We start from the raw sequence: 20,317 nt of genomic DNA, 5'->3' as shown, positions 1-20,317 counted from the left end.
ATGTGTCTTTACAGCAGGCTAATATTTTCTTGGAACAGCTAAATCAATATCGGCAAACACGTCTGTCAATAAATAATAAGAGCCAGGCCAATAAATTGGCAGATATTTTCTTGGCACAAACAAATCAATATATTTAGATCCATCTGTCAATAAAAAAACAAGAAATTCCAGGAGAGAAAGTTATATTTGAGGTAATTTAGAAACTGAAAAGCTAAACTAAACGTCTGCATGCCAACATGCTTAGAAAACACAACGATGCTCATGTTGACCATCTTAGTGTAGCACGTTAGCATGCCAACATTTACTAATTTAAATATCACTAAAGTCAAAGTATAGCTGGGATGAGCGATGCCAGTTTTGCAGATATTTGGTAATCATGATCCTGAATGTCTGTAATAAAAATGATGGCAACCCAGCCCAAATATTTCACTCAGAACCACAAATGTCAACGTGAACGACCAAAGTGACGGACTGACTAACCAATCAACACACTGTCATCCATAGAAAGAGTGCTGAAAGAAGAAATAAATCAGATCCAGCCTGTTGTCTGACATTCAATGAAATGAATTCAATGTGTTTATTTCAAAATCCTCACTTAAGGCATTTATGAGACACTGCATAAAGACAAAAACGGACACTTGGGGGACGTCAGCACTAATCAATTCTCCATTGTGTCATGGCATGTTGGCAACCTGAAAAATATCTCCCTTGCATATAATAGTAATTCAAAAAGAGCGTTAACTTAAATCACAGTCCCTATTATGTTTCCCATTGGAACTAAATGACACATCACACATTCAAAATGATAAAGAAAAATACATTTCTATATATTAAAGAATGCACTCCTAGCAGTGTATTACAGCCACATTAGAAAAATAAAACAACTATTACACACTCACATGCTGACTAATAGTGTGATATTTTTCAAGTAAAAAACACGAGAATGGGCTATTTTCACAGTTAACAGTAAACATTAATCAAAAGGAACGTGACCGAAATGACCCATGATTTTTTATTTTTTTTAAATGAATTATTTGTAGAAAGTACAAGTTTGAGAGGAAAGAAATCCTTTGAACGACATGCTCGATTACGATTTGTTACTCTGGAATCACCCAATGCTCCCCCCCCCCTGCACAAGTTAGTCTGATTGTGCTTTTACTTTAACCATACAACCTGTAGAGGGCCTGTCAAAATGCTTGTGCATGCAATTTTAGTGGTAAAATAGTCTTTATAGTTTTCCAAATCACACAGATATAATCCTGAGGGGTTTGGCAAAAAATGACAAATGCAGTTACTTAGTTAGGTTAACGCAACCTAATGAATCAATATAGTTCAGTAAGGGTAAAACAATTCCAGTATTAATTAAATAGCACTTTGCTAGAAGTACATACATTAGTAAATCAATCGGAAGGCATGCCATTACCAGAGCACAATAAGGACCCGTCTTTACTTAAAGCTGCACTGTGTAGCCGAGTTAAAAGAACCTCATGAAGCTAGTAAGTTAAGTTATGTAAAATGTGATCATCTATTAATAACATTCAAGTTCTTTCATTCGATTTTTGGTAGAAAACTTAAAGATTTGAGATAAAATTTTGAGACTTACATCTTCGATTTAAAAAAAAAAAAAAAAAAAAAAAAAAAAAAAAAAAGGAAATACCCCTTATTAAAAAAACAAAAAAAACATAAACTACACAGTGCAGCTCAACAGTTCAGGCAAAAATGTGTTATAATGAAGAGTATTTGATAATGTAATAACCAGATATGTGTTGTCATATGAGAGGGGATTGTTATAATTAGCCTAACGTACAGAATAAGACAGTCAAAGGGCTTCCACAGTAGACAACGTATATTTGTCCTGACACAAACGCAGAGTAGAAAACAATTCCACTCATCCACTTTATTTAGTCCCAAAAAAAAAAAGCGGATCATAATATTCAGAACTAATTGTGCGAGATCTACAAATAAACAATTAGCAGCCTCTGAAGACATCCGACAACACTAACAGACCGACACACACTAAAACAATATAAAGGCTCTGTGAAAAAAAGAAAAATGCTGGTAGCTTAGTTTTGCTGAGTAAAATTTTATACAATCTCAAGTTTGTAGCACGAGTGTAGTGTCTGACCTCCCTCCCTAGACATATACTGCATATCAACGCCTGTTTCTTTTCTGTGAGCTGGATTGCCCCCTCCCATCCTTTTCCTCGCGTCCTCTTCTTCGTCGTTGCCGGTCATTGGGACTTTGACCCACCCGTCCGTGGCCAGGCCGTGTTTCTTCTGGTGTCTCTTGTAATTGTCCCAGTGGCCGGTCGTGTAGCCGCACTCCTGACATTTGTACGGCTTCTCTCCGGTGTGCCGCAGCATGTGGCGCTTCAGGTTCATGCTCTGGTTGCAGCTGTAACTGCACACGGCACACTGGAAGGGCTTCGCGCCCGAGTGCACCCGCTGGTGGCGCTTCAGGTTGGCGAGGTTCCCGCAGGCGTAATCGCACAAATGGCACTTGTAAGGTTTCTCGCCTGTGTGCACTCTGTGGTGGCGCTTGAGGTTGTCGAAGTGCGCTGAGGCGTAGTCGCACTGTGGGCACTTGTACGGTTTCTCGCCGCTGTGAGTTTTCATGTGGCGCGCCAAATGGTTCGGGTAGTGTGTGAGGAAAGGGCAGGCGGCGCAGGTGTACACCTTGTCGCTGCGCTCGCCGGGGCTGTTGGGAGACGACGAGGAGTCTTTAGTCAGCATCTCGAGGGTACACTTGGCACAGATCTGGGCCGAGGAGCCGTCCTCGTCTTCCAGGACGATGCCGCACAGCCGGCAGGTGTAGGGGAAAAGTGAAGGAGCGAGGGCGGCGCCGTCCGCTACGCCCCCTCTGGGCGCCCTGCTGCTGCTGCCCCCGCTGTCTGTGGTGTTCAGCGGGGGGGGAGGCTGGTGGACGGGAGCTGGGTTAGAGGCTGGTACGGGAGGTGGTGATGCCCCCTTTAAGCCATCAAAGGCTGATAGGTAGTCATTGTTCTGGGCTCCCAAACTCACATTTGAAGTGGGCCTTGTAACTTCTGAAACTTCACAAAAAGATGAGTTATTAGAAACTAAGAGACAGATTGAGGCTTTCAAAGGATGCATCATGTTACAAGATCCTGTATCATGAGTCACAACATTAAAAAAAAGACAACAAAGTAGTTATGGAGATGATGAAATAATTAATGAAGGACGTGATACATACCCTTGGCTGAAGAACAAGACACTTCCTCATTGGGTCTTTGCCCAGTCACATGCCTCTTCAGGCTGATTTGGCCACCGGCAGGTCGCTGCGGGATGTCCTGTCCCGGCCCTGCAGACGGCACGTGCATGCGCTGATGCCTCTTGAGGTTGCCAAGGGAACTGCAGGCGAACGTGCAGATGTCACATTTGTAAGGTTTTTCCCCGGTGTGAATGCGCAGGTGTCTCTGCAGGTTGACCAGCTGGGCCGAGGCGTAAGTGCACAAGGGGCAGTTATAGGGCTTCTCCCCGTTGTGCGTCTTCATGTGGCGCTTCACGTGGTTGGCGTAACGCGAGGAGAAGCCACACAGGTGGCACTGGTGCAGCTTGGCCAGTTTGTCCTCAGCTGTCATTTCTTTGTCATCCATCCCGTTGCCCAACCCTTCACCGTCGAGGTGCAAATGGGAACCGGAGCGGATCCCGCTGATGCCTCCGAAAGGTGAACAGAAGTCCGTGCTTTTGGCTTCCCTGGAGGCTTTGCAGCACCTTAGGCAGTATGGACCGACCAGGTCTATGCCCGGCCCCAGAGGTTCATCGCGGAGCTGTCCGCAGCCCCTGCAGGACAGGTAGGGAGGAAAAGAGGGCTCGGACTGGGATGCGCTGCCCTCGTCATCCCTACCGTTGTCGCTTGTGCTGTGGGAGTTGTCCGTTTCACTTTCCATGCTGAGCTGGCTGTAGGGAGGGCTCTCCTCCTCACCCAGAGGATACACAGAGAAACCGATCTCAGCAGCTACTTCTGAAGGCGGGAAGACAAACAGAAGAAACACGTTTTTAAACACTGCACATATTTTCAGAACAAAGACCTTTCCCAAAACACTGATTGTCATTGCAGACCTTGACAAACTCAGAGCACATTTCTATACTGCTATTTATTCCAATCTGCAATGTTTCACACCAAGGGTTTACATTTGCAACTGTCCTCAATCTATCTAGAATGGCTTATTTTGCATTATACTGTATACAGCCCTACAATATTCATTTTGCAATACAGATCTGAGTACAGCAGACATAATGCAAACAGAAAACAACAAACATAGCCAGTCACACAAAAGCACCTACACAACCAGCATCAGAGACAAACACACAACCATCTCTATCATTATAAATAAGACTATTTGTATTGTTCCTCTAAACCAAACAGAAGTACCATCACTATTGCAGATGTTGAACTCAAATATATGGACATCCAAAATATACCATTTTTAAATAATTCATTTGTTTGTGATTACTGATAAATTGTGAAAAAAATTCAATGCTAAACTCACAACATGTATGTGAATCAAACACTTATTTTTTATGTTTTCACTGTTATTTAAGAATAAATGACACATTTTATATTACTGAGTTTAACCAAGATGCTCACTTCCATACAAAAGAACTGAGGTCAGACTGACACCTGGAGGCACACATCCAACTCAAACCAGATCTTTTTACAAATCTCACTGAATGACTTAAAACTCGTATAAAGAAAACCACCAGCAACAACAAGCTGTAACACATAATGCCCCTCCATTTCCACCACAGAGAGTAACATGACTTCAGCACAGACAGAATCTCTCTTCACAGCAAAAAAAAAAAAAAAAAAAAAAAAAAAAAAAGTGAGAAAAGTCCATTTCAGAGAAACAGTTCATACTCACTGCGCTACTTGCGAGGTTTGAGCGGTTTCATGCAATCTGAGGTTTTCAGGCAATGAAAAGAAAAAAAAAAGAGAGAAACTTTTCCCAGAGAGACGGGAAGAGAAAGCTTCAAGACAAAGAACGCTTCACTGTCTTCTTCTAGAGAGAGAACAAGCCAGAAGAGAAAAACAACCCTCCTTCACAGACGCCGAGGCAAAATGTGAGGAGGGCGAGAGTCGACGCTGCCCTTTTATCTGCCCCGTGGAAACCCCTCGCGGATGATTACTGAGCCTAATGATGATGATGATGACTATAATGGTGAGGCTGCTGCGTCTGATGATAATGATGATGAGGGTGGATGATGATGATGATGATGATGATGATGATGAGGGTAGTTGATGATGATGATGATGACGATGGTGAGGGTAGATGTAGATGATGATGATGAGGGGGAAATGGTAATGGCAGTGGGGAGCAGAGGCAGCAGCAGATGATGATGATGATGATGATGATGATGATAAATAAATGCCCTCGCATAATGGTGTCCTTGATGGTAATGGTCCTATTTTTATGACCCTTTATATAATAATGGAATGGTGTCTCAGCTCCTTTTTTTCCCTCTACTTTTCCAGTTTTCAGATCATTCTCTCTGACAAAGAGTCATGCTGGGAAATATGAGCTGGTGGTTCCATCACTCTGACAGTCGCACAGAGGGGCTACGCTGACAAACAAACTGTAAAAACCTACTGGTCCTCGTTTGTGGCGCGAATACTTCACAAATGAAGCCTCCACTTCCTTTAGTAATACAGCGATTCATTAAATGTTTTACATAGTAACGGCAGGAAGTCAAAACATAATGATGCGATCGTCCTTTCTGCAGGAAAGTGTGGTTCAAAACTGGAGTCGATTTGAAATGTGCTTTAATGATCCGGCTGTGTGATACCCCCCCATTCGCTTTATTGTATAATCAATACTCATTTACCATATGTGGGTTAAGATGTTTAGGAAATATGCTAATAGAAACACACGCAGGAAGGGGAACACGCAACTGAAAACAATTAAGACACCGAGAGAAAAATGTGTTTGATAGATCGACCTTACGAGTGGAAAACAGATTCATTATAAAGACAGACAAGCTGACAGGCAGACCTCAACAACACACGCCACCTGTTAAAGCTATAATCCTTTAAATTGAAATGAAATCAAACCTCATTTTTGATACTATTCATGGTCAACATTTTTTTCTGCAACAACACTTTAGTGTTTTACATTCTGTAATTATATGGCAGTTTTCATTGTTATTGAAGTCATGCTAGTCCCAGTAAAATTCCTACTTTCACACGTTGGATTACCAGGAAAAGATGCAGCAGGTCATTTTATCCAACTGATTTCAGCTTCACTGTTTGAGAGCTCTATTAAGTTACTGCTAAAACAAACTGGATATTTTCTACTGCTGCTGCTTCACATTAATAGTGTTCACCTGGTGAAATGACTGCAGTCAGGCCAACCTGGACATTCAATGTCAAAATTAAAGCCATCCAAAATGTCACGAGCAACATCTAAGATGGATTTAATTTAGAAATTCAACAAATATTGTCCCAATACTGTCTGAGTTACACTCAGAGGTGGTCAGCTATCCTTGCAAAGTATAACTGGTCTGTGGAAATGGGACATTTCATTTTAATATCAATCTGAATTTAGAGGGAACATGGCTCATGACATTTTAGAGGGCTTTAATTTTGAAATTCGACCTCAGAATTTCCTTACGTTGTCAGTGACTCTCTGAGGTGGTCTGCAATTACTCTGCAGTGGAAACCAAGACGTTTCCTTTTAATTCAAAACCTGAATTCAAGGGGAACATAGCTTAATGTGAAATTTTAGAAGGCTTTTACGTTGAAATTCAATCTACACGTCTATACAGGTCCTGATATTGTCTTGAGTTACATGCTGAGGTGGTCTATCATTATGAAGTGAAATGGAAACAGGATGATTCCTTTCAAAATTAATTTGAATTTAGAGCAAATAAAGTTCATGTGACATTTTAGAAAATGTCACAATGTAATTTTGAATTTCCATTTTAGAATGCACTGATATTGTGTAGAGTGAAACTTTTTTGTCTTGAATTATCATGAGTTTGTCCGGCTGGTGATTGGTGCAAAAAAATATACCAGTTGCTCTCCTGTTATATTTCTGACAAAGCAGCGGCTCAAGCACTTGCTGTTTCCATGGCAACCGTTGTTGCTGCCAAATCAACCAGGACTGAAATCTTAAGGATTATAACTTTAAATGCTTAAATCGCTTTCTTAAAAAAAAGAAAAGGTTTACAAACCTGAGAACTTTTCCAGGCCTAGAATCTTGTGGTCATGATCAGGATCACCGAACTCAAGGTCTTGTCCTAGAAGGAAGTCTGTGTCTAAGTTGAGGTTTCCCGGAGCTTCAATGGCTACACCATCTTCTGAATCCACTACAGTCAAAGAAAAGAGAGAATCAACAACATTGTATGACTATTATCATTTCACTGAGTGGGCAGTTTTAATCAATTTGCACGAATATTTCACTGTTATTGGCAAGCACTTAACGGACTATGACACATAAAGCAGACAGAAACCCTTTAGAGAAACTCCACAGCCCAGTTTCAAATACAATCATGGAAGCCCGATCAGGACTATTAATGTTCGCCCACGGCAAGTTAACTTTAATCGGGTGACCAGATGAGAATGGGTGAAAGTCAGGACAGGGGAGTTAGGTGCTTGGTCTCCATTGCAATGTATTCAGTGTGAATGAACAGTAGTAGTAATAATAATAATAATAATAATAATAATAATAATAATAATAATAATAATAATATCGTTCTTTCCTGCAGACTTTACAAAATGCTTTGTTTGGATCTCATAAAGCAGGAATGATCCAAGGACATTTGCCTCCGGCTACCTGCTGTTTGGCCGGTCGCCAGGTCCTATGACACCAGGCCTCATGCATTTGTTGTTATTAAACAATTTGGGGCACAGCTGTACAGTTTTTATAAAAAAAATAAAATAAAATAAAATAAACTACAACTATTTTTGAAACATAAAGGAATTAAGCTGAGCAGTAAATTAAATTGAGTAAAGTATGCAAATATGGGGTGTATTTAAAAGCAATCAGCCATGTAATCAGTAATAGGTTTGTCTTTGTGCTTGTGAATATCCTTTCAGTGACACGACAAGGTTATTTGTTTAACATACTGGATAATAGTAAAAATCTGGCAGACAATCTTATTTACGTCCCCAGTGTACAAACAGCATCTTATGCACAAAAAAGTTAACCGCTTAGAGTTGACAGATGGAGCTCTTTTACTGCAGTTACAGCTAATGATGCCTGAAATCCTAACTTGGTCTCTCAAGCTTGATGGAATCCAAACAGATATCGCACAGCTGTCACCGTTCACCGGGCCAATCCAAGGGCATCATGCTCATCAGGGCTGCTGAGCAAATCCTTCAGAAACGGCACCATGCTGCCATCTACTGGTCGTTTTGGTGTATAACATGATGACAGTAATCTATCAGGGGGGACGTTTCTTTTTCTCACAGAACCACATCAAATCAAATTAGATAGTAGGTGACTATTAAATAGGTACAAAACAAAAACAACCTTACTAGGATATGCTGGTCAAGTGAATGTCTCTCTAAAAAAAGCAATTCTTAAGAAACCCTCTGATGTGTTATAACTGCATGACAATAACACTGTTTTTAAGTACATACTAATAAATAATGAGCCATGAGTAACTGAGCATTTAAAAGATTGTGGTCCTTTTCTATGCAAAACAGATGGAACAACATGAAGAATTAGTGACAGTCTCTCTTAAGCTTTATATATTCTTTTTACAACTATATGAATGTGAATGTTGGGGGATAAAGAAGTTGGTTTAACAAATACTATCCTTCTGCTAATTGGCAACACTAACATCTAGCCATACTGTGAGGTTTGAGAAATTGGTTTAGTCCACATTTTGTTAGCATGGTGCAGCAGGAAAAGTACTGTGTATATAATATCTCCCCGAAACGGCTCAAGTAATTACTAACATGATCAGTCATCTCTTTCTAAATCGGTTTCGACACAGAATAGAAGACTATGACATCTGTTTTTACATCTGCGCATTTCTAACTTTATCAATTTTAGATGCAACTTGCAGTATGCACATGCCAAACTTAATCTAATTTATGCAGAATGTGAAACATTTCAAGTACTCAAACAGCAACGCCTGGTATCCAGATGTGAGCAGAGAAAGAGGACACGCGTTGTAAACGACCAGGCAAACATTCACAGGGATTGAATCTGAGACTTAAATGCGAAGCCAAGAGTTACTGTATGTTGTTAAAATAAAGATGCCAGACAGTTTATGAAGCTCAGTTATGGGACCAACATTTCAAAGTTAAAAGGATCTTTGAATACCTACACTTGACTGGCTGTGGATTCTGTTGTTTTTTTCTTGGCATCTTCCAGACAGCCTCTCTCTTTTTTGCAACGTCTTCTCGAAGACTTCGAAAACCATCAACTCATTGTCATCCGTTTGGGAGATATTCTTCAGTATTTCTATGGATGCAAGACAAAATCATTTTAAAATCAATCAGTAGTAGTTATTATTTTTGTAGATGAATAGTCTAAGTTTTTAATTTAGAAAATGAAATGTTACCCACCCATTAGAATTCAAACCCAACACAATTTCCTAAAGCATTCCTCAAATTGTGTTTTATCTGACCAACAGTCCTAAACCCACACAGATATCACAAAATAAAGAAAGTTGACAGCTTGGACCAGTGAATTTTGATTTTTTTTTTCTTTTAAATTACATGTATGATTAATAATTAGAATTGTTACCATGCATTTTCTGTTGATCAACTAACAAATATAAAAAAATTGTTTCAGCTCCAAAATGTGCTTTATAGTTAATAGTTTCTTAATAGAGACTGAATTTGATCAAGTCACTCCTTGAGCTGAACAAGAGTGATAGTGTGATCAAAACCAATACTGCACACCCAGAGTACATAAAAGACTACAGAAACCTGAGTAATTTCACAGGTATATAGATACATAGATTATCTAGCAAGTTCACATCTGTTTAGCCCCATACCTAAATAAAGCTGCTGACTATAAATGCTCTTGCTGCAGTGTATCTAGTCTATCATTATCCAGGAAATCCATTTAGTCCTAATGAAGCCAGTGTAGGAGGATGCAAATGAGCATCACAGGACACACAAGTGTTTTATCTGGACTTTGTGTGTATATATATATATATATATATATATATATATATATATATATATATATATATAAAAATAAACTGTATACAAAACACACAAAATCCACCATTAAGCAGCCAGCTATCAGGCTACTTTAGCAAAAAAAATGGCTAACACATTAGCTCTGCTGCTGCAGTCCGACAAGAGAGCAATCAGGCGAATCAGCTCGCAGTTTAAACACAGATGTCTCCATGTAGCATGCAGCTAACAGATGTTGTCCCTGCACAACATGGCAGCATGAAAGGTTTGCATTGGGTTTTTTTGGGGTGGAAAACTGACCTACTAGTAGCTGAGCAAAAGGCGTCCTCATCAGCACGTAGTGGTGACTGACAGCCCCTGTTAGCCGTGGATTAACACGTTAACCTAAAGCTAAATTAGCCGAGCAGCTAATGTCAACTTCACTAGTTAGCATCGAGCTAACTCACCTAGAAGACGTAAATGTCCCCGTGGGTTGAGCTGGGCTTTGTCGTCGGAAAACACGCCATTGGGTGCGAAGGGTTCGTCCTCAGATGCACAACGTCTGGAGATCCGCCATTTCTTCATGAGCTGCGGTGACAAAGAAAGGCAATTAATGGTATTTTTCATAACTTAATTGATTTTCTGATACGCGTGTGATCCAGCGACGGCAACAACAAGAGGACATCCGGTCTGAATCCTTCAGAATAAAAGCGACGTCTGCACTAGTGACAAAGTAAAAGTCAGATTAAACACTAAACTGCACATATATATATATATATATATATATATATATATATATATATATATATATATATATATATATATATATATATATATATATATATATGTGTGTATATATAATATATGTGTGTATATATATATATATTATATATATATAATTAATTAATTATCGGACGTTAAGTTCTTGTTCTTCAGTCATTTAATCTGTGTAAATAAAAAAAAAGGAAGTAAAACATGTACCACACACCTTCTCATTCAATGGTTTTTCTTTATTTAAATTTTTGACTGGTACTTCACATAGTTGAATGAGAAAAAAATCATAAAATCACCTCACTATACAGTGTAAACGTCGGATTTACAGTAACCGGTCAAAAGTTTGGACACACCTTCTCATTCAACTACTTTGAAGAATCTAAAATATAAAACATATTCTGGTTTGTTGAGCATTTGTTTGTTTACCACATAATTCCATATGTGTTCCTTCATAGTTTGGATGTCTTCAATATTAATCTACAATGTATAAAAAATAAAAAATAAAGAAAAACCATTGAATGAGAAGGTGTGTCCAAACTTTTGACTGGTACTGTATTTCTTTTATTTCTAGTGGCATTAATGAGTTGTATGACCTTGCAGACACTGTGATAAATGAGAGCACAACTTGTTTGTGGCTTCATTTTGTCTCTATTTCTATTTTCATCCAGACAACGTTATACTTCTTTGGATGGAACAAAACGATATGTTGGTAGTGGCTCAACTATATCATGCCTTTGCATTTAATTAGTACTATTAATATCAAAATCACATTTTTTTTAGAACCTATTTTTTGAATGGTTTAGATGTGCTGCTTTTATCCTGAAGGCCAGGGGCGCACACCGGACGTGTTATTGTTGCTGGCGGGATCTTGATTCCATTGTGTTGTATCCATATCCTCTCTGTGAGTTGGGTGTTTCCGTTTCCGAAAACAATTTCCGGTTGCTACCCCTAACAAAGTCATTGTAGTTGTAGTTTTTTTTTTTACAAATACAGAACCAGTCAAAAGTTTGGACACACCTTCTCATTCAATGTTTTTTCTTTATTTTTCTTTCTTATTTTTTTCTACATTGTAGATTAATATTGAAGACATCCAAACTATGAAGGAACACATATGGAATTATGTGGTAAACAAACAAATGCTCAACAAACCAGAATATGTTTTATATTTTAGATTCTTCAAAGCAGTTGAATGAGAAGGTGTGTCCAAACGTTTGACTGGTACTGTACATATAGGCGGAATTACACATATTATGATCATCTTGACTGAATTATTTTATAGTTCTGGGCCTGTGCGTCTGTTAGTCAAACAGAGAATGTAATCAGTACAACAAAACACAATGCATTCATTTAGTTATTTAGAAAGGAAATTGACTCCCAAGCAGACATACTTCCAAAAAGCAGTAGACAGCAGTCTACTTTGACATTGTAACCTCATCACAGTATGGCAAAATACAAAAAACCCTCCTCTTACACAATACTATTTAACGCTCTAACTATAAGCTTACCCCAATAGACGATCCAAATTGATGAAGATACAATATAGTACATTGTTAATTTGTAGGAAGTGCATAAGAGCCTCAAGTGTAGCAACATTGTTTTTTAACATGTTAAATATGGGCAAATATGCAAAAGTTGCATCATTTTGCTTATGTCTTGTGACATTTGAGGTATTTATCTGCATTTCACAAAATAATCAAATGTTATATTTAGGGAAAGGCCCTCTAAATTGCATTTTCTATATTGTTTATTATAATTCCCAGTCCAACAAAAGTTATGATATATGATTCAAACGTATACAGCACATTATAGGGACAATACAAAGATTTATAAGGTCCTTGTTCAGTCACAAAGACCCAGACGTACATCTATGGCATATAGATTTATCTGGGATTAGGCTAGTCTAAATAATATATTGGTTGACCTCGTACCCTTATAATCAATGTCCTATTTGTTATTCAACATTGACAATGCAGTGTTTTTAACAATGGGATCCCAGGGCCTCAGAAGGTGCATCAGGAGATCCCTAAGGAATTGTTGGCTTTTATTTTTTTTTAAAATCATCATCAGACCTACAAAATATAAAACTCTCCTGGGCAGGAGAGTGAAAGATGAGTTTTAAATATTAAATGATCAGCAAAAACATATTTTTAGATGACCGGGTCAAATTATAAAAAGGAGATGGTGTGTGTGTGTGTGTGTGTGTGTGTGTATATTTAGCAGTGAGAACCTGTGACCACCACTGTGTTTCTGCATGGGACTGGGCATTTATGAATAGGAGATCCTGGGATTCTGCGTCATCCCATTGGTTCATGTCACTGCAGTGTGCCTCCCCTCCAGGCCACCGCACAGCACAGCCATCAGTCCGCTGCTGCTGCACCGGGAGGGTCAGCCTCTCCTCACCGCCAAATCTCCTCCTCTCCTCGGCTCTCTCTCCCGCACCGCACCGCACCGGACCATCGCCTCTCAGCAGCTTTTTTAGGACCTCCAGATATGTTTTGTGTGCAGCAGTGAAGAAGAGGAGACCTGGGGGGGGGGGGGTGGTGGAGGATGGGGGGAGATCTCTGTGCCACTGTTTGGTCCTCAAGGGGAGGAGCCAGTTGTTGATTTCTACGCTGCAAAGACAAGGCGCCGCACTGAGAGGTAAGATACCGTTTACGTAATAGAAAACATAATGTGTGTTTTATCCGCAGACTCTGCGACGCGCATTTCAGACGACTTTGAAATTCGCTATGACTCGTGTTTATGCGGGGAGATGTGGAGATGGAGGTGAATGCGAATACGTAGCCTATTAAACATGCCACTCCCTGCAAGAGCATACTGATGCCCTGGACAGACCCCTCTATACATGATTAAAATGGAAGTATGGACATGTGTAAATTATTTTATTATATGAATGTGGAGGTTATGCAAGGCTGAGTTTTTGATCAGTATGCTATTATGACAGGCTTTCGAATTGCACCCCCAATAAATGTCCTTATTATTGTTTTATTTGGTTCTTCTCTTATTTAATCTGTGGAGTTAAACACATGGATCAGTGACTTACAATACACTACGAACACATACAGCATTGTTATGCAATCCCTCACCAATATAGGCTACTGTTTAATATCATTTAAAAAAATTGTAATCCCTTATATTGTGGTTATTTGACAACGTAAAGTATTCTGCAGGCTGCCAGAGGTCACTAAGGCTCAGTGTTGAGCTCCACATGATGCAGAAACAGCACATTTTGGTCAGGGATGCCGCTGGGTGCAGGAGTGTGTGTGTGTGTGTGTGTGTGTGTGTGTGTGTGTGTGTGTGTGTGTGTGTGTGTGTGTGTGTGTGTGTGTGTGTGTGTGTGTGTGTGTGTGTGTGTGTGTGTGTGTGTGTGTGTGTGTGTGTGTGTGTGTGTGTGTGTGGGCAGACTGAGGTCACTCTCATGCCTGTGAAACCCGCATTGCTGATGTGGGCTTGTGTCCAGTGAAGAGAAGGAGATATTTAATAGGGTGTATCATCAGGTTTCCCCTCAGCTGAGGCAGAACTCAACATCAGACATCCTCTCTGATCGGTGATTGCATAGCAACAGCTTGTTAACAAGTGTCCTCAAAAAATGCCTCAAAGCTGAGGAGATAACACGGTTGTGAGGATATGGTTCATTCAAAGGACAAAATAGTGAGAAAAAAAGGTGGCCAGTTTAGTGCCTGTTTGGCTTTTCAAAAAGGGGGGAAATGCTTCAGGGCAGAAGCTGGTTGTGTAATAATCCCATCTGTCATTGTCATTTTATCTGTCATCAATAAGAAGAGTGCCACGGTAGACTTTAACCTATAGACAGTCATTTGTGAAATTATAAATTTCTATATTTACCCCCCAAAAAACTTCCACATGCACCGGATTACTGTGCATTTTGTCCAGATTTATTGCAATAAATGCATAACATTAAAGTCATGACCTCCCATTTGTTTAAAATGTAACTTAGATTAATTATGTTTGGATATTAAATGATCTTGTCACAAAGTCAACCATATGCTCAGGTCAAATGTTACAGTGATAGGGCATCACTCATTTAAAGAGTAATTTCACTGTATCGTCACCTGTAGATGAGTTAATGATTAACTTTGAGAAAAACAAAATCAGTACAAGCTGCTTTATTTTCAACAGTTTTTCAAAGGGCTCCTCCAGCTATTTAGTATCGCACTTTCATTAAGTTGAGAACTCCCAAGAGACAGATTATGCCAGAGATGTCCTACATTTCCAATAATGATCCCAATAGTATAATTTAATTTGACCATCCTTGCCTGTTAAATGCTAATGTCTTCCCAACTCCGTGCCTCCAGTTTGTAACACATGTTGAGCCAGAATACTTGGGCCGATTCTAGGGCCAGTTTTGAGACTAATAATTTTTTGGGGGTAAAAAGTCTCCAAGCCCAAGCTGAGATAACCCTAGTGACATCGTCAGGATTAAACCGTTATTTATATGTAAGACTGGTAGAATGCCCCTTTTAAAAGTTTTAGCTATAACATTTTCTGTAGAAATATGTTAGAGTTTGTGCATATTTTGTTGTCGGGTTAAAATTGGTGTGAATCAGCATGCTAAATCATGTCAGTAAGTAGGTAAGAAAACAAGACTCCAGCCAAAGCCTTTATTCATTATGTAATGATGCCTGCTGGTGCTTCTGGCCAACGGATCAGTTTTCTTTTGCCTGTTGCAAATAAATAAAAAATGAGGCTTTGCTGCTGTGAATTAGGAGTGAGACGTGAGGCTGAAGCTTTTGTTTTTGTGAGCCAGCGTAGCTAATAGTACACAGAATAAGTGTTGGTCCGTTGTAAAGTGCTTCGGCAGGTCACAAGGTCGAACAGCCATCTTGTTGAAGTCCTCTGTAGTTAGACAGAGGACTTAAAGTCCATAACATTATATATAAAATATACAGATTGTATGACTAAGTATGTTTTATAAAACACTAGTCATTGTATACACTATACACCGTAGAACAGTAGAACTGCACAGATATGTACTAGAGGATTTCTTTTTTAGGACTACAGTGAGTTATTTATTTATCTTAATTCCCATGGGACTGAATTCAACATAACATATTCTTACCCTCTCCAGTGGTGTGTCTGTTTAACTCTCAGAGGTACTGGATGTCTCCCAAACCTTTAGCAGCAGGTTACAGTACAAAACACTGTGCAGTTTTACTCATGTGTATGACACATAACTTGAACTAATACTTAAAGTGTTATCACAGTTATTCAAAGCCATTTAATCTCCAATTAAGGTTAGAATTTCTGCAATAATGGAGGGGTGAAAAAACACTGTCAGAATTAGGGATTTAATCACTGTGTGCTCTGGCACAGAAAGAAAGTTCTAGGACAGATTTTGAATTTGTCCTTTAATTCTCCGTAATCCCCTGAGACGCCTTAAGAATTTGAATTCTTGTGAAGGCCGTATTTCTGGAGTGCCGCCGCCCTTGAGTGTAAAGAGAGTAGGTCAAATCTTTAAGTGTGTCTTTGACCTCAGGAGCATTTTACATTATACTGTATACACACACACACTTATTCAAGGAAAAGAAAAATCATTAAGCTGTTTACAGATGGTGTACGCCCTCTTTCCGAGCAGCATCTGGGTCCACCCCTCGTGTTGTTAACTATATGTTCCCCTGAGACTTCTGAGGGGTGACATTCAAGACAGTAGGACTCGTCTTTCCCCCTTTTATCTTACAGCCCACCGCCTTGGCATTGCATATATACAGAGATGGGTCATAAAGTTTCAGCAATTTCAGATAAATATTATCATGCTTAAGATATAAGAAGGTGTTTTCTTTTTGGCACAAAACTTACTAGAAAATACAAATTGAAACAAGAAGGTTTTTTGATTTATGTGTGTGAATGACTCAGGTCACATTGCATCTGACGGTAGTTGCACCTTTTTCTAACTCTACCTTGAGGCTAACATATTTTAAATCTGTGTACTTTAAAAAAAAAAAATCAAGCTAAACTCATGGCTGCTCCACTATTATTTCCAATAGAAATATACCCAATGTCTAGCATAATTTTATACACATGTTCCCAATATATGGTAGCTTCAGTGAACAACTAAACAAGGAACTGTTTGTCCACAAACATGAGGTTTAAGAGGTTAAGAGGAACACAGCTTTTTGATGTTTCACTAGCGCCTGTTCTGTTGTGAGAAGTTTATATTCAGTAGTTCTCACTGATCTTGAGTCAGCTGAAACACTAACATTGATTCTGTATCATAGCCACTGATCATAGAAAACAAACAGCATCTCATCTGCAAGAAGCTTTTTCTTCCGTCTTTTCCATCTCTGTAATTCAAATGTGTATGTGTGCCTTTGTGTTTGTGTGTCTTCGGATGTGTGTGTGTGTGTGTGTGTGTGTGTGTGTGTGTGTGTGTGTGTGTGTGTGTGTGTGTGTGTGTGTGTGTGTGTGTGTGTGTGTGTGTGTGTGTGTGTGTGTGTGTGTGTGTGTGTGTGTGTCAGTGGTCTTTTTTTCTGCAGTTTCTGATGGATGCATGATCTGATTCAAAATGATGATGATCTATAACAGTGCAATGATGCTCTGCACAGATTGTGAACAAGACAATTGGAGTGAAAGAACATGATCTGTGATAAATGGAAGCCAGACGTGCTCGGCCCAGCTTTGGCCTTACATCGGCACTCTTAGTTGGTAGTCTCAATCTAATTTTCCAGAATACTTGGGCTGATTCTAAGGGCCATAACTGGTCCAAAAGCTAGTCTGACTAACTGGAGCTGATTCTATGTCCAGATCGATCCAAGTCTGAGAACATAAATCCTTGTAAAATCTTGGTCCTCAGGTGCCAAAACTCAGCAAAGTTAGCCAACACTTAACAGTGAAATACATTGTTTGTATAATGTCATATAGAAATGTTTGTTTTATCTTAAAATGAATTGATTTTGTATATTTATCTGTGAACTTTCAGGACAAAGTCCTTCATTGTTTATATTTCTGTGTATGATAATATTATCATTTAGGTTAGAAGATATTTAACTTCTTGTTGATTTTATGTCAGTACGAAGTCACTGTCTGCCTTTGGCTTTATCTTTGCTCAGCTGTGTAAGAGCAGTGAGGTTTGTGCAAAATGAACATTTCTGAACATTTTTGATGGGAAACCTTCCCTCAGAGTGACAACTTGTCTAAGTAAGGCTTTAAATTGTGTTGCTTAATTACTTTTCTATCTGTCATTTAAGCGTGGAATGATAAGCCATGGCTGGAACTCACCAAGCTATAATTCAAAAACACTCAATACTGTGTGTGTATGCGCGTACTCCAGCATGTGTCAGTGTGCATGTGTGTGTGTTTTAGTGTGTATATGTGAATGTGTAGCTACACAGCAGAGACAGTATGTGCACTGCATGCAAATTGAGCTATTTTCAATGTGTTACGTGTGTGCATTAGATCTCTTCATATGTGGGAATCATGTCTATAAATAAACAGCAGCACAGGGATGTGTTCATCACATAGGTCGGTGCTTTGGAACCTGTACTTGGCTTACTTGTACTAAGAAAGTTAGTCCCTGTGGAAAATGGATGTTGGGGAAATTCAAGCGGATCCACAACACAGTTGCTAGGAATTCGATGCAGAAAAGCTCTGTTTGGTGAAAATAAAACATGAAATATGTAAAGCCTACGAACAAAGGTTTTCATGAGAGAACTGAGTCTGAATTTATACGTACTTCTAGATAACAGTTTTTGCATAAAAAATGTTTGAAAAAAATAAAGTAGACCTTTGAACAAACACCAGTGAGCTGAATTTGCCAGCACAGGAAACTGTTTGTAAGAGTTGTATGGATACTGTAGCTGTGGCTTTGTTATGGTATCCTCCATATTATGTCTGCCTGTGTGAAACATAAAGCTTTGAATGTGTTCACAAACACCTCTTGTCTAGCCAGTTCATATTCCTGTAGATGTCTGAAAGAGGACCAGGACTGATATCATCACAAAATATGTTGATTTTACTTCGTGTTTATTAGCAATCTTTGTTTCAAAAAATCTGTAAAGTTTTTGAATATAAGGTTTATACGTTTTTAAACAGATTTGGAACATCCTTTGAAATAGGATCTTAAAGTTTGCAGCTGTTTTAACAGAAAATTCCGGCGTCAAAACAAATGAACTCTTGACAAAAACAGCTGTTTGCAAATGTTTCATGCATTTCAGTACCCGTTTTGTTATGTTATTGCGTATTGGCCGAATTGTTTCTCAGCAAAATACAGAGATACAGTATTCCCGGCAGAGCCAGTGGAAACATATCTTGCATTTAAAATATCAACAGTAATCATCAGTTTATGGTGCCAACTTTTCAAAGGGCAAGAATGTCTCTCTTTAATTACCATACTGTATATAATGATGTGCTGCTGCAAGAATAGCCGGCTACTCATGTGGATTTCAACATATCCACAGGACTAGAATATAAATACTACTGCAACTCTCAGTCTCTATGCGAGAAGGCAGGTTAGGCACTGCAGTGTTACATAAATCCAGGTTCTTTGTGCATCCCTGTTTGAAGAATGATGAGGCATATAGCCATGTATACCCTGCCTCTAGCCACTCCAAATCATTTGATATAAAAAAAAATATTTTTAGTTTTGAAAATGTGAAACAGATCTTAAAATAGATGACAGTCCATCATCACTTCATATTTCATGCAGTGTTCCATGGTCCGATTTGACACAGTGTCAATATGGAGACAGCTATTTTAATTGGTCTGGGGTTGCATGAATCACCTCATGCTCTCTTTGCTCTCTGGGCCTGATTATGAAAGCTCGCCTCTGCCTAATGGAGACAGAATGAGTTGTCTGTGCTGTCTATCACTGCCTCTCCTCTGCCTCACCCTGCATCTCTCTCGTCCATCTGCTCTTTGTGTGTCATGGCTGTGACCTTATTGCTCATGTCTCAGACGGTATGTTGGCCAGGCTGTGTCGCAGAGACCCCAAAACCCCTTAGTGTCTTATCTGTTTGAACTTTCTTCATCATCAACGACTCTCAAGAGATTTTAAATTAAGTTTCTGGAGTTAAATGGCATTGATTCTGCTCTCTTTGTGGCCTAATTGAAATCTCGGATTAGTTCCTGTTTATTTGTCTGCTCAGGTTTTGAGTAAATGAGAGAAACTGGGCTCACTATTTAAAACACAATATATCTTGTTTTTATGTGAAGTAGTTTTGCAGCGATTAAATATTAATATCATATAACAAATCAACCCTCAAAGCACGGATTGTGCCATCTATGTTTTTGAGTAAAAGTCATCTTGCTGTTGTTGTTTTGTATAATAGGATTCAGAATTTGCAGCCAGAGGAAAAAGAGTTCCTAGATAGCATTTATATTCATGAGCATGGGGTTCACTGAGAGGTTTTTCTACAAGAAAATGTATAAAGAAAAGAGAATAAAAGTTTAATTACAGTATGAATCAAAGCAATCTGTAGCTGAATACATGGTT

General features: G+C 39.1%; 1 protein-coding gene across 2 annotated transcripts; it reads right to left on the bottom strand.

The window, feature by feature from the left end:
- Positions 1 to 1,663: 1,663 nt before the first annotated feature.
- On the bottom strand, positions 1,664 to 10,775 carry znf513a (zinc finger protein 513a). Of its 2 annotated transcripts, none has more exons than XM_054618760.1 (5): positions 10,566 to 10,775; positions 9,297 to 9,433; positions 7,191 to 7,325; positions 3,211 to 3,981; positions 1,664 to 3,049 (listed from the first exon to the last, which is right to left on the bottom strand). In XM_054618760.1, the coding sequence occupies exons 2-5, from the start codon at positions 9,334 to 9,336 to the stop codon at positions 2,085 to 2,087; spliced, it is 1,911 nt and encodes a 636-aa protein (XP_054474735.1). In that variant the 5' UTR covers positions 9,337 to 9,433; positions 10,566 to 10,775; the 3' UTR covers positions 1,664 to 2,084. The 2 variants fall into 2 exon arrangements, with proteins under 2 accessions (XP_054474735.1, XP_054474736.1); XM_054618761.1 differs by lacking the exon at positions 10,566 to 10,775 and adding an exon at positions 10,420 to 10,448.
- Between the last annotated feature and the right edge of the window lie 9,542 nt (positions 10,776 to 20,317).

This window comes from Anoplopoma fimbria, chromosome 18, assembly GCF_027596085.1.
Source record: "Anoplopoma fimbria isolate UVic2021 breed Golden Eagle Sablefish chromosome 18, Afim_UVic_2022, whole genome shotgun sequence".
Classification (NCBI taxonomy): domain Eukaryota; kingdom Metazoa; phylum Chordata; class Actinopteri; order Perciformes; family Anoplopomatidae; genus Anoplopoma; species Anoplopoma fimbria.
This window is presented reverse-complemented; position numbering and strand designations above follow the sequence as displayed.

Bases quoted from the DNA above. Each gene is read 5' to 3' on its own strand.
- znf513a (XM_054618760.1), bottom strand. From the start codon at position 9,336: ATGCCAAGAAAAAAACAACAGAATCCACAGCCAGTCAAGT. The intron at 3,982-7,190 runs GTTTGTAAACCT...TCCCGCCTTCAG, and splicing joins AGGCCTGGAAAAGTTCTCAG to AAGTAGCTGCTGAGATCGGT. The intron at 3,050-3,210 runs GTATGTATCACG...CTTTTTGTGAAG, and splicing joins GTCTTGTTCTTCAGCCAAGG to TTTCAGAAGTTACAAGGCCC.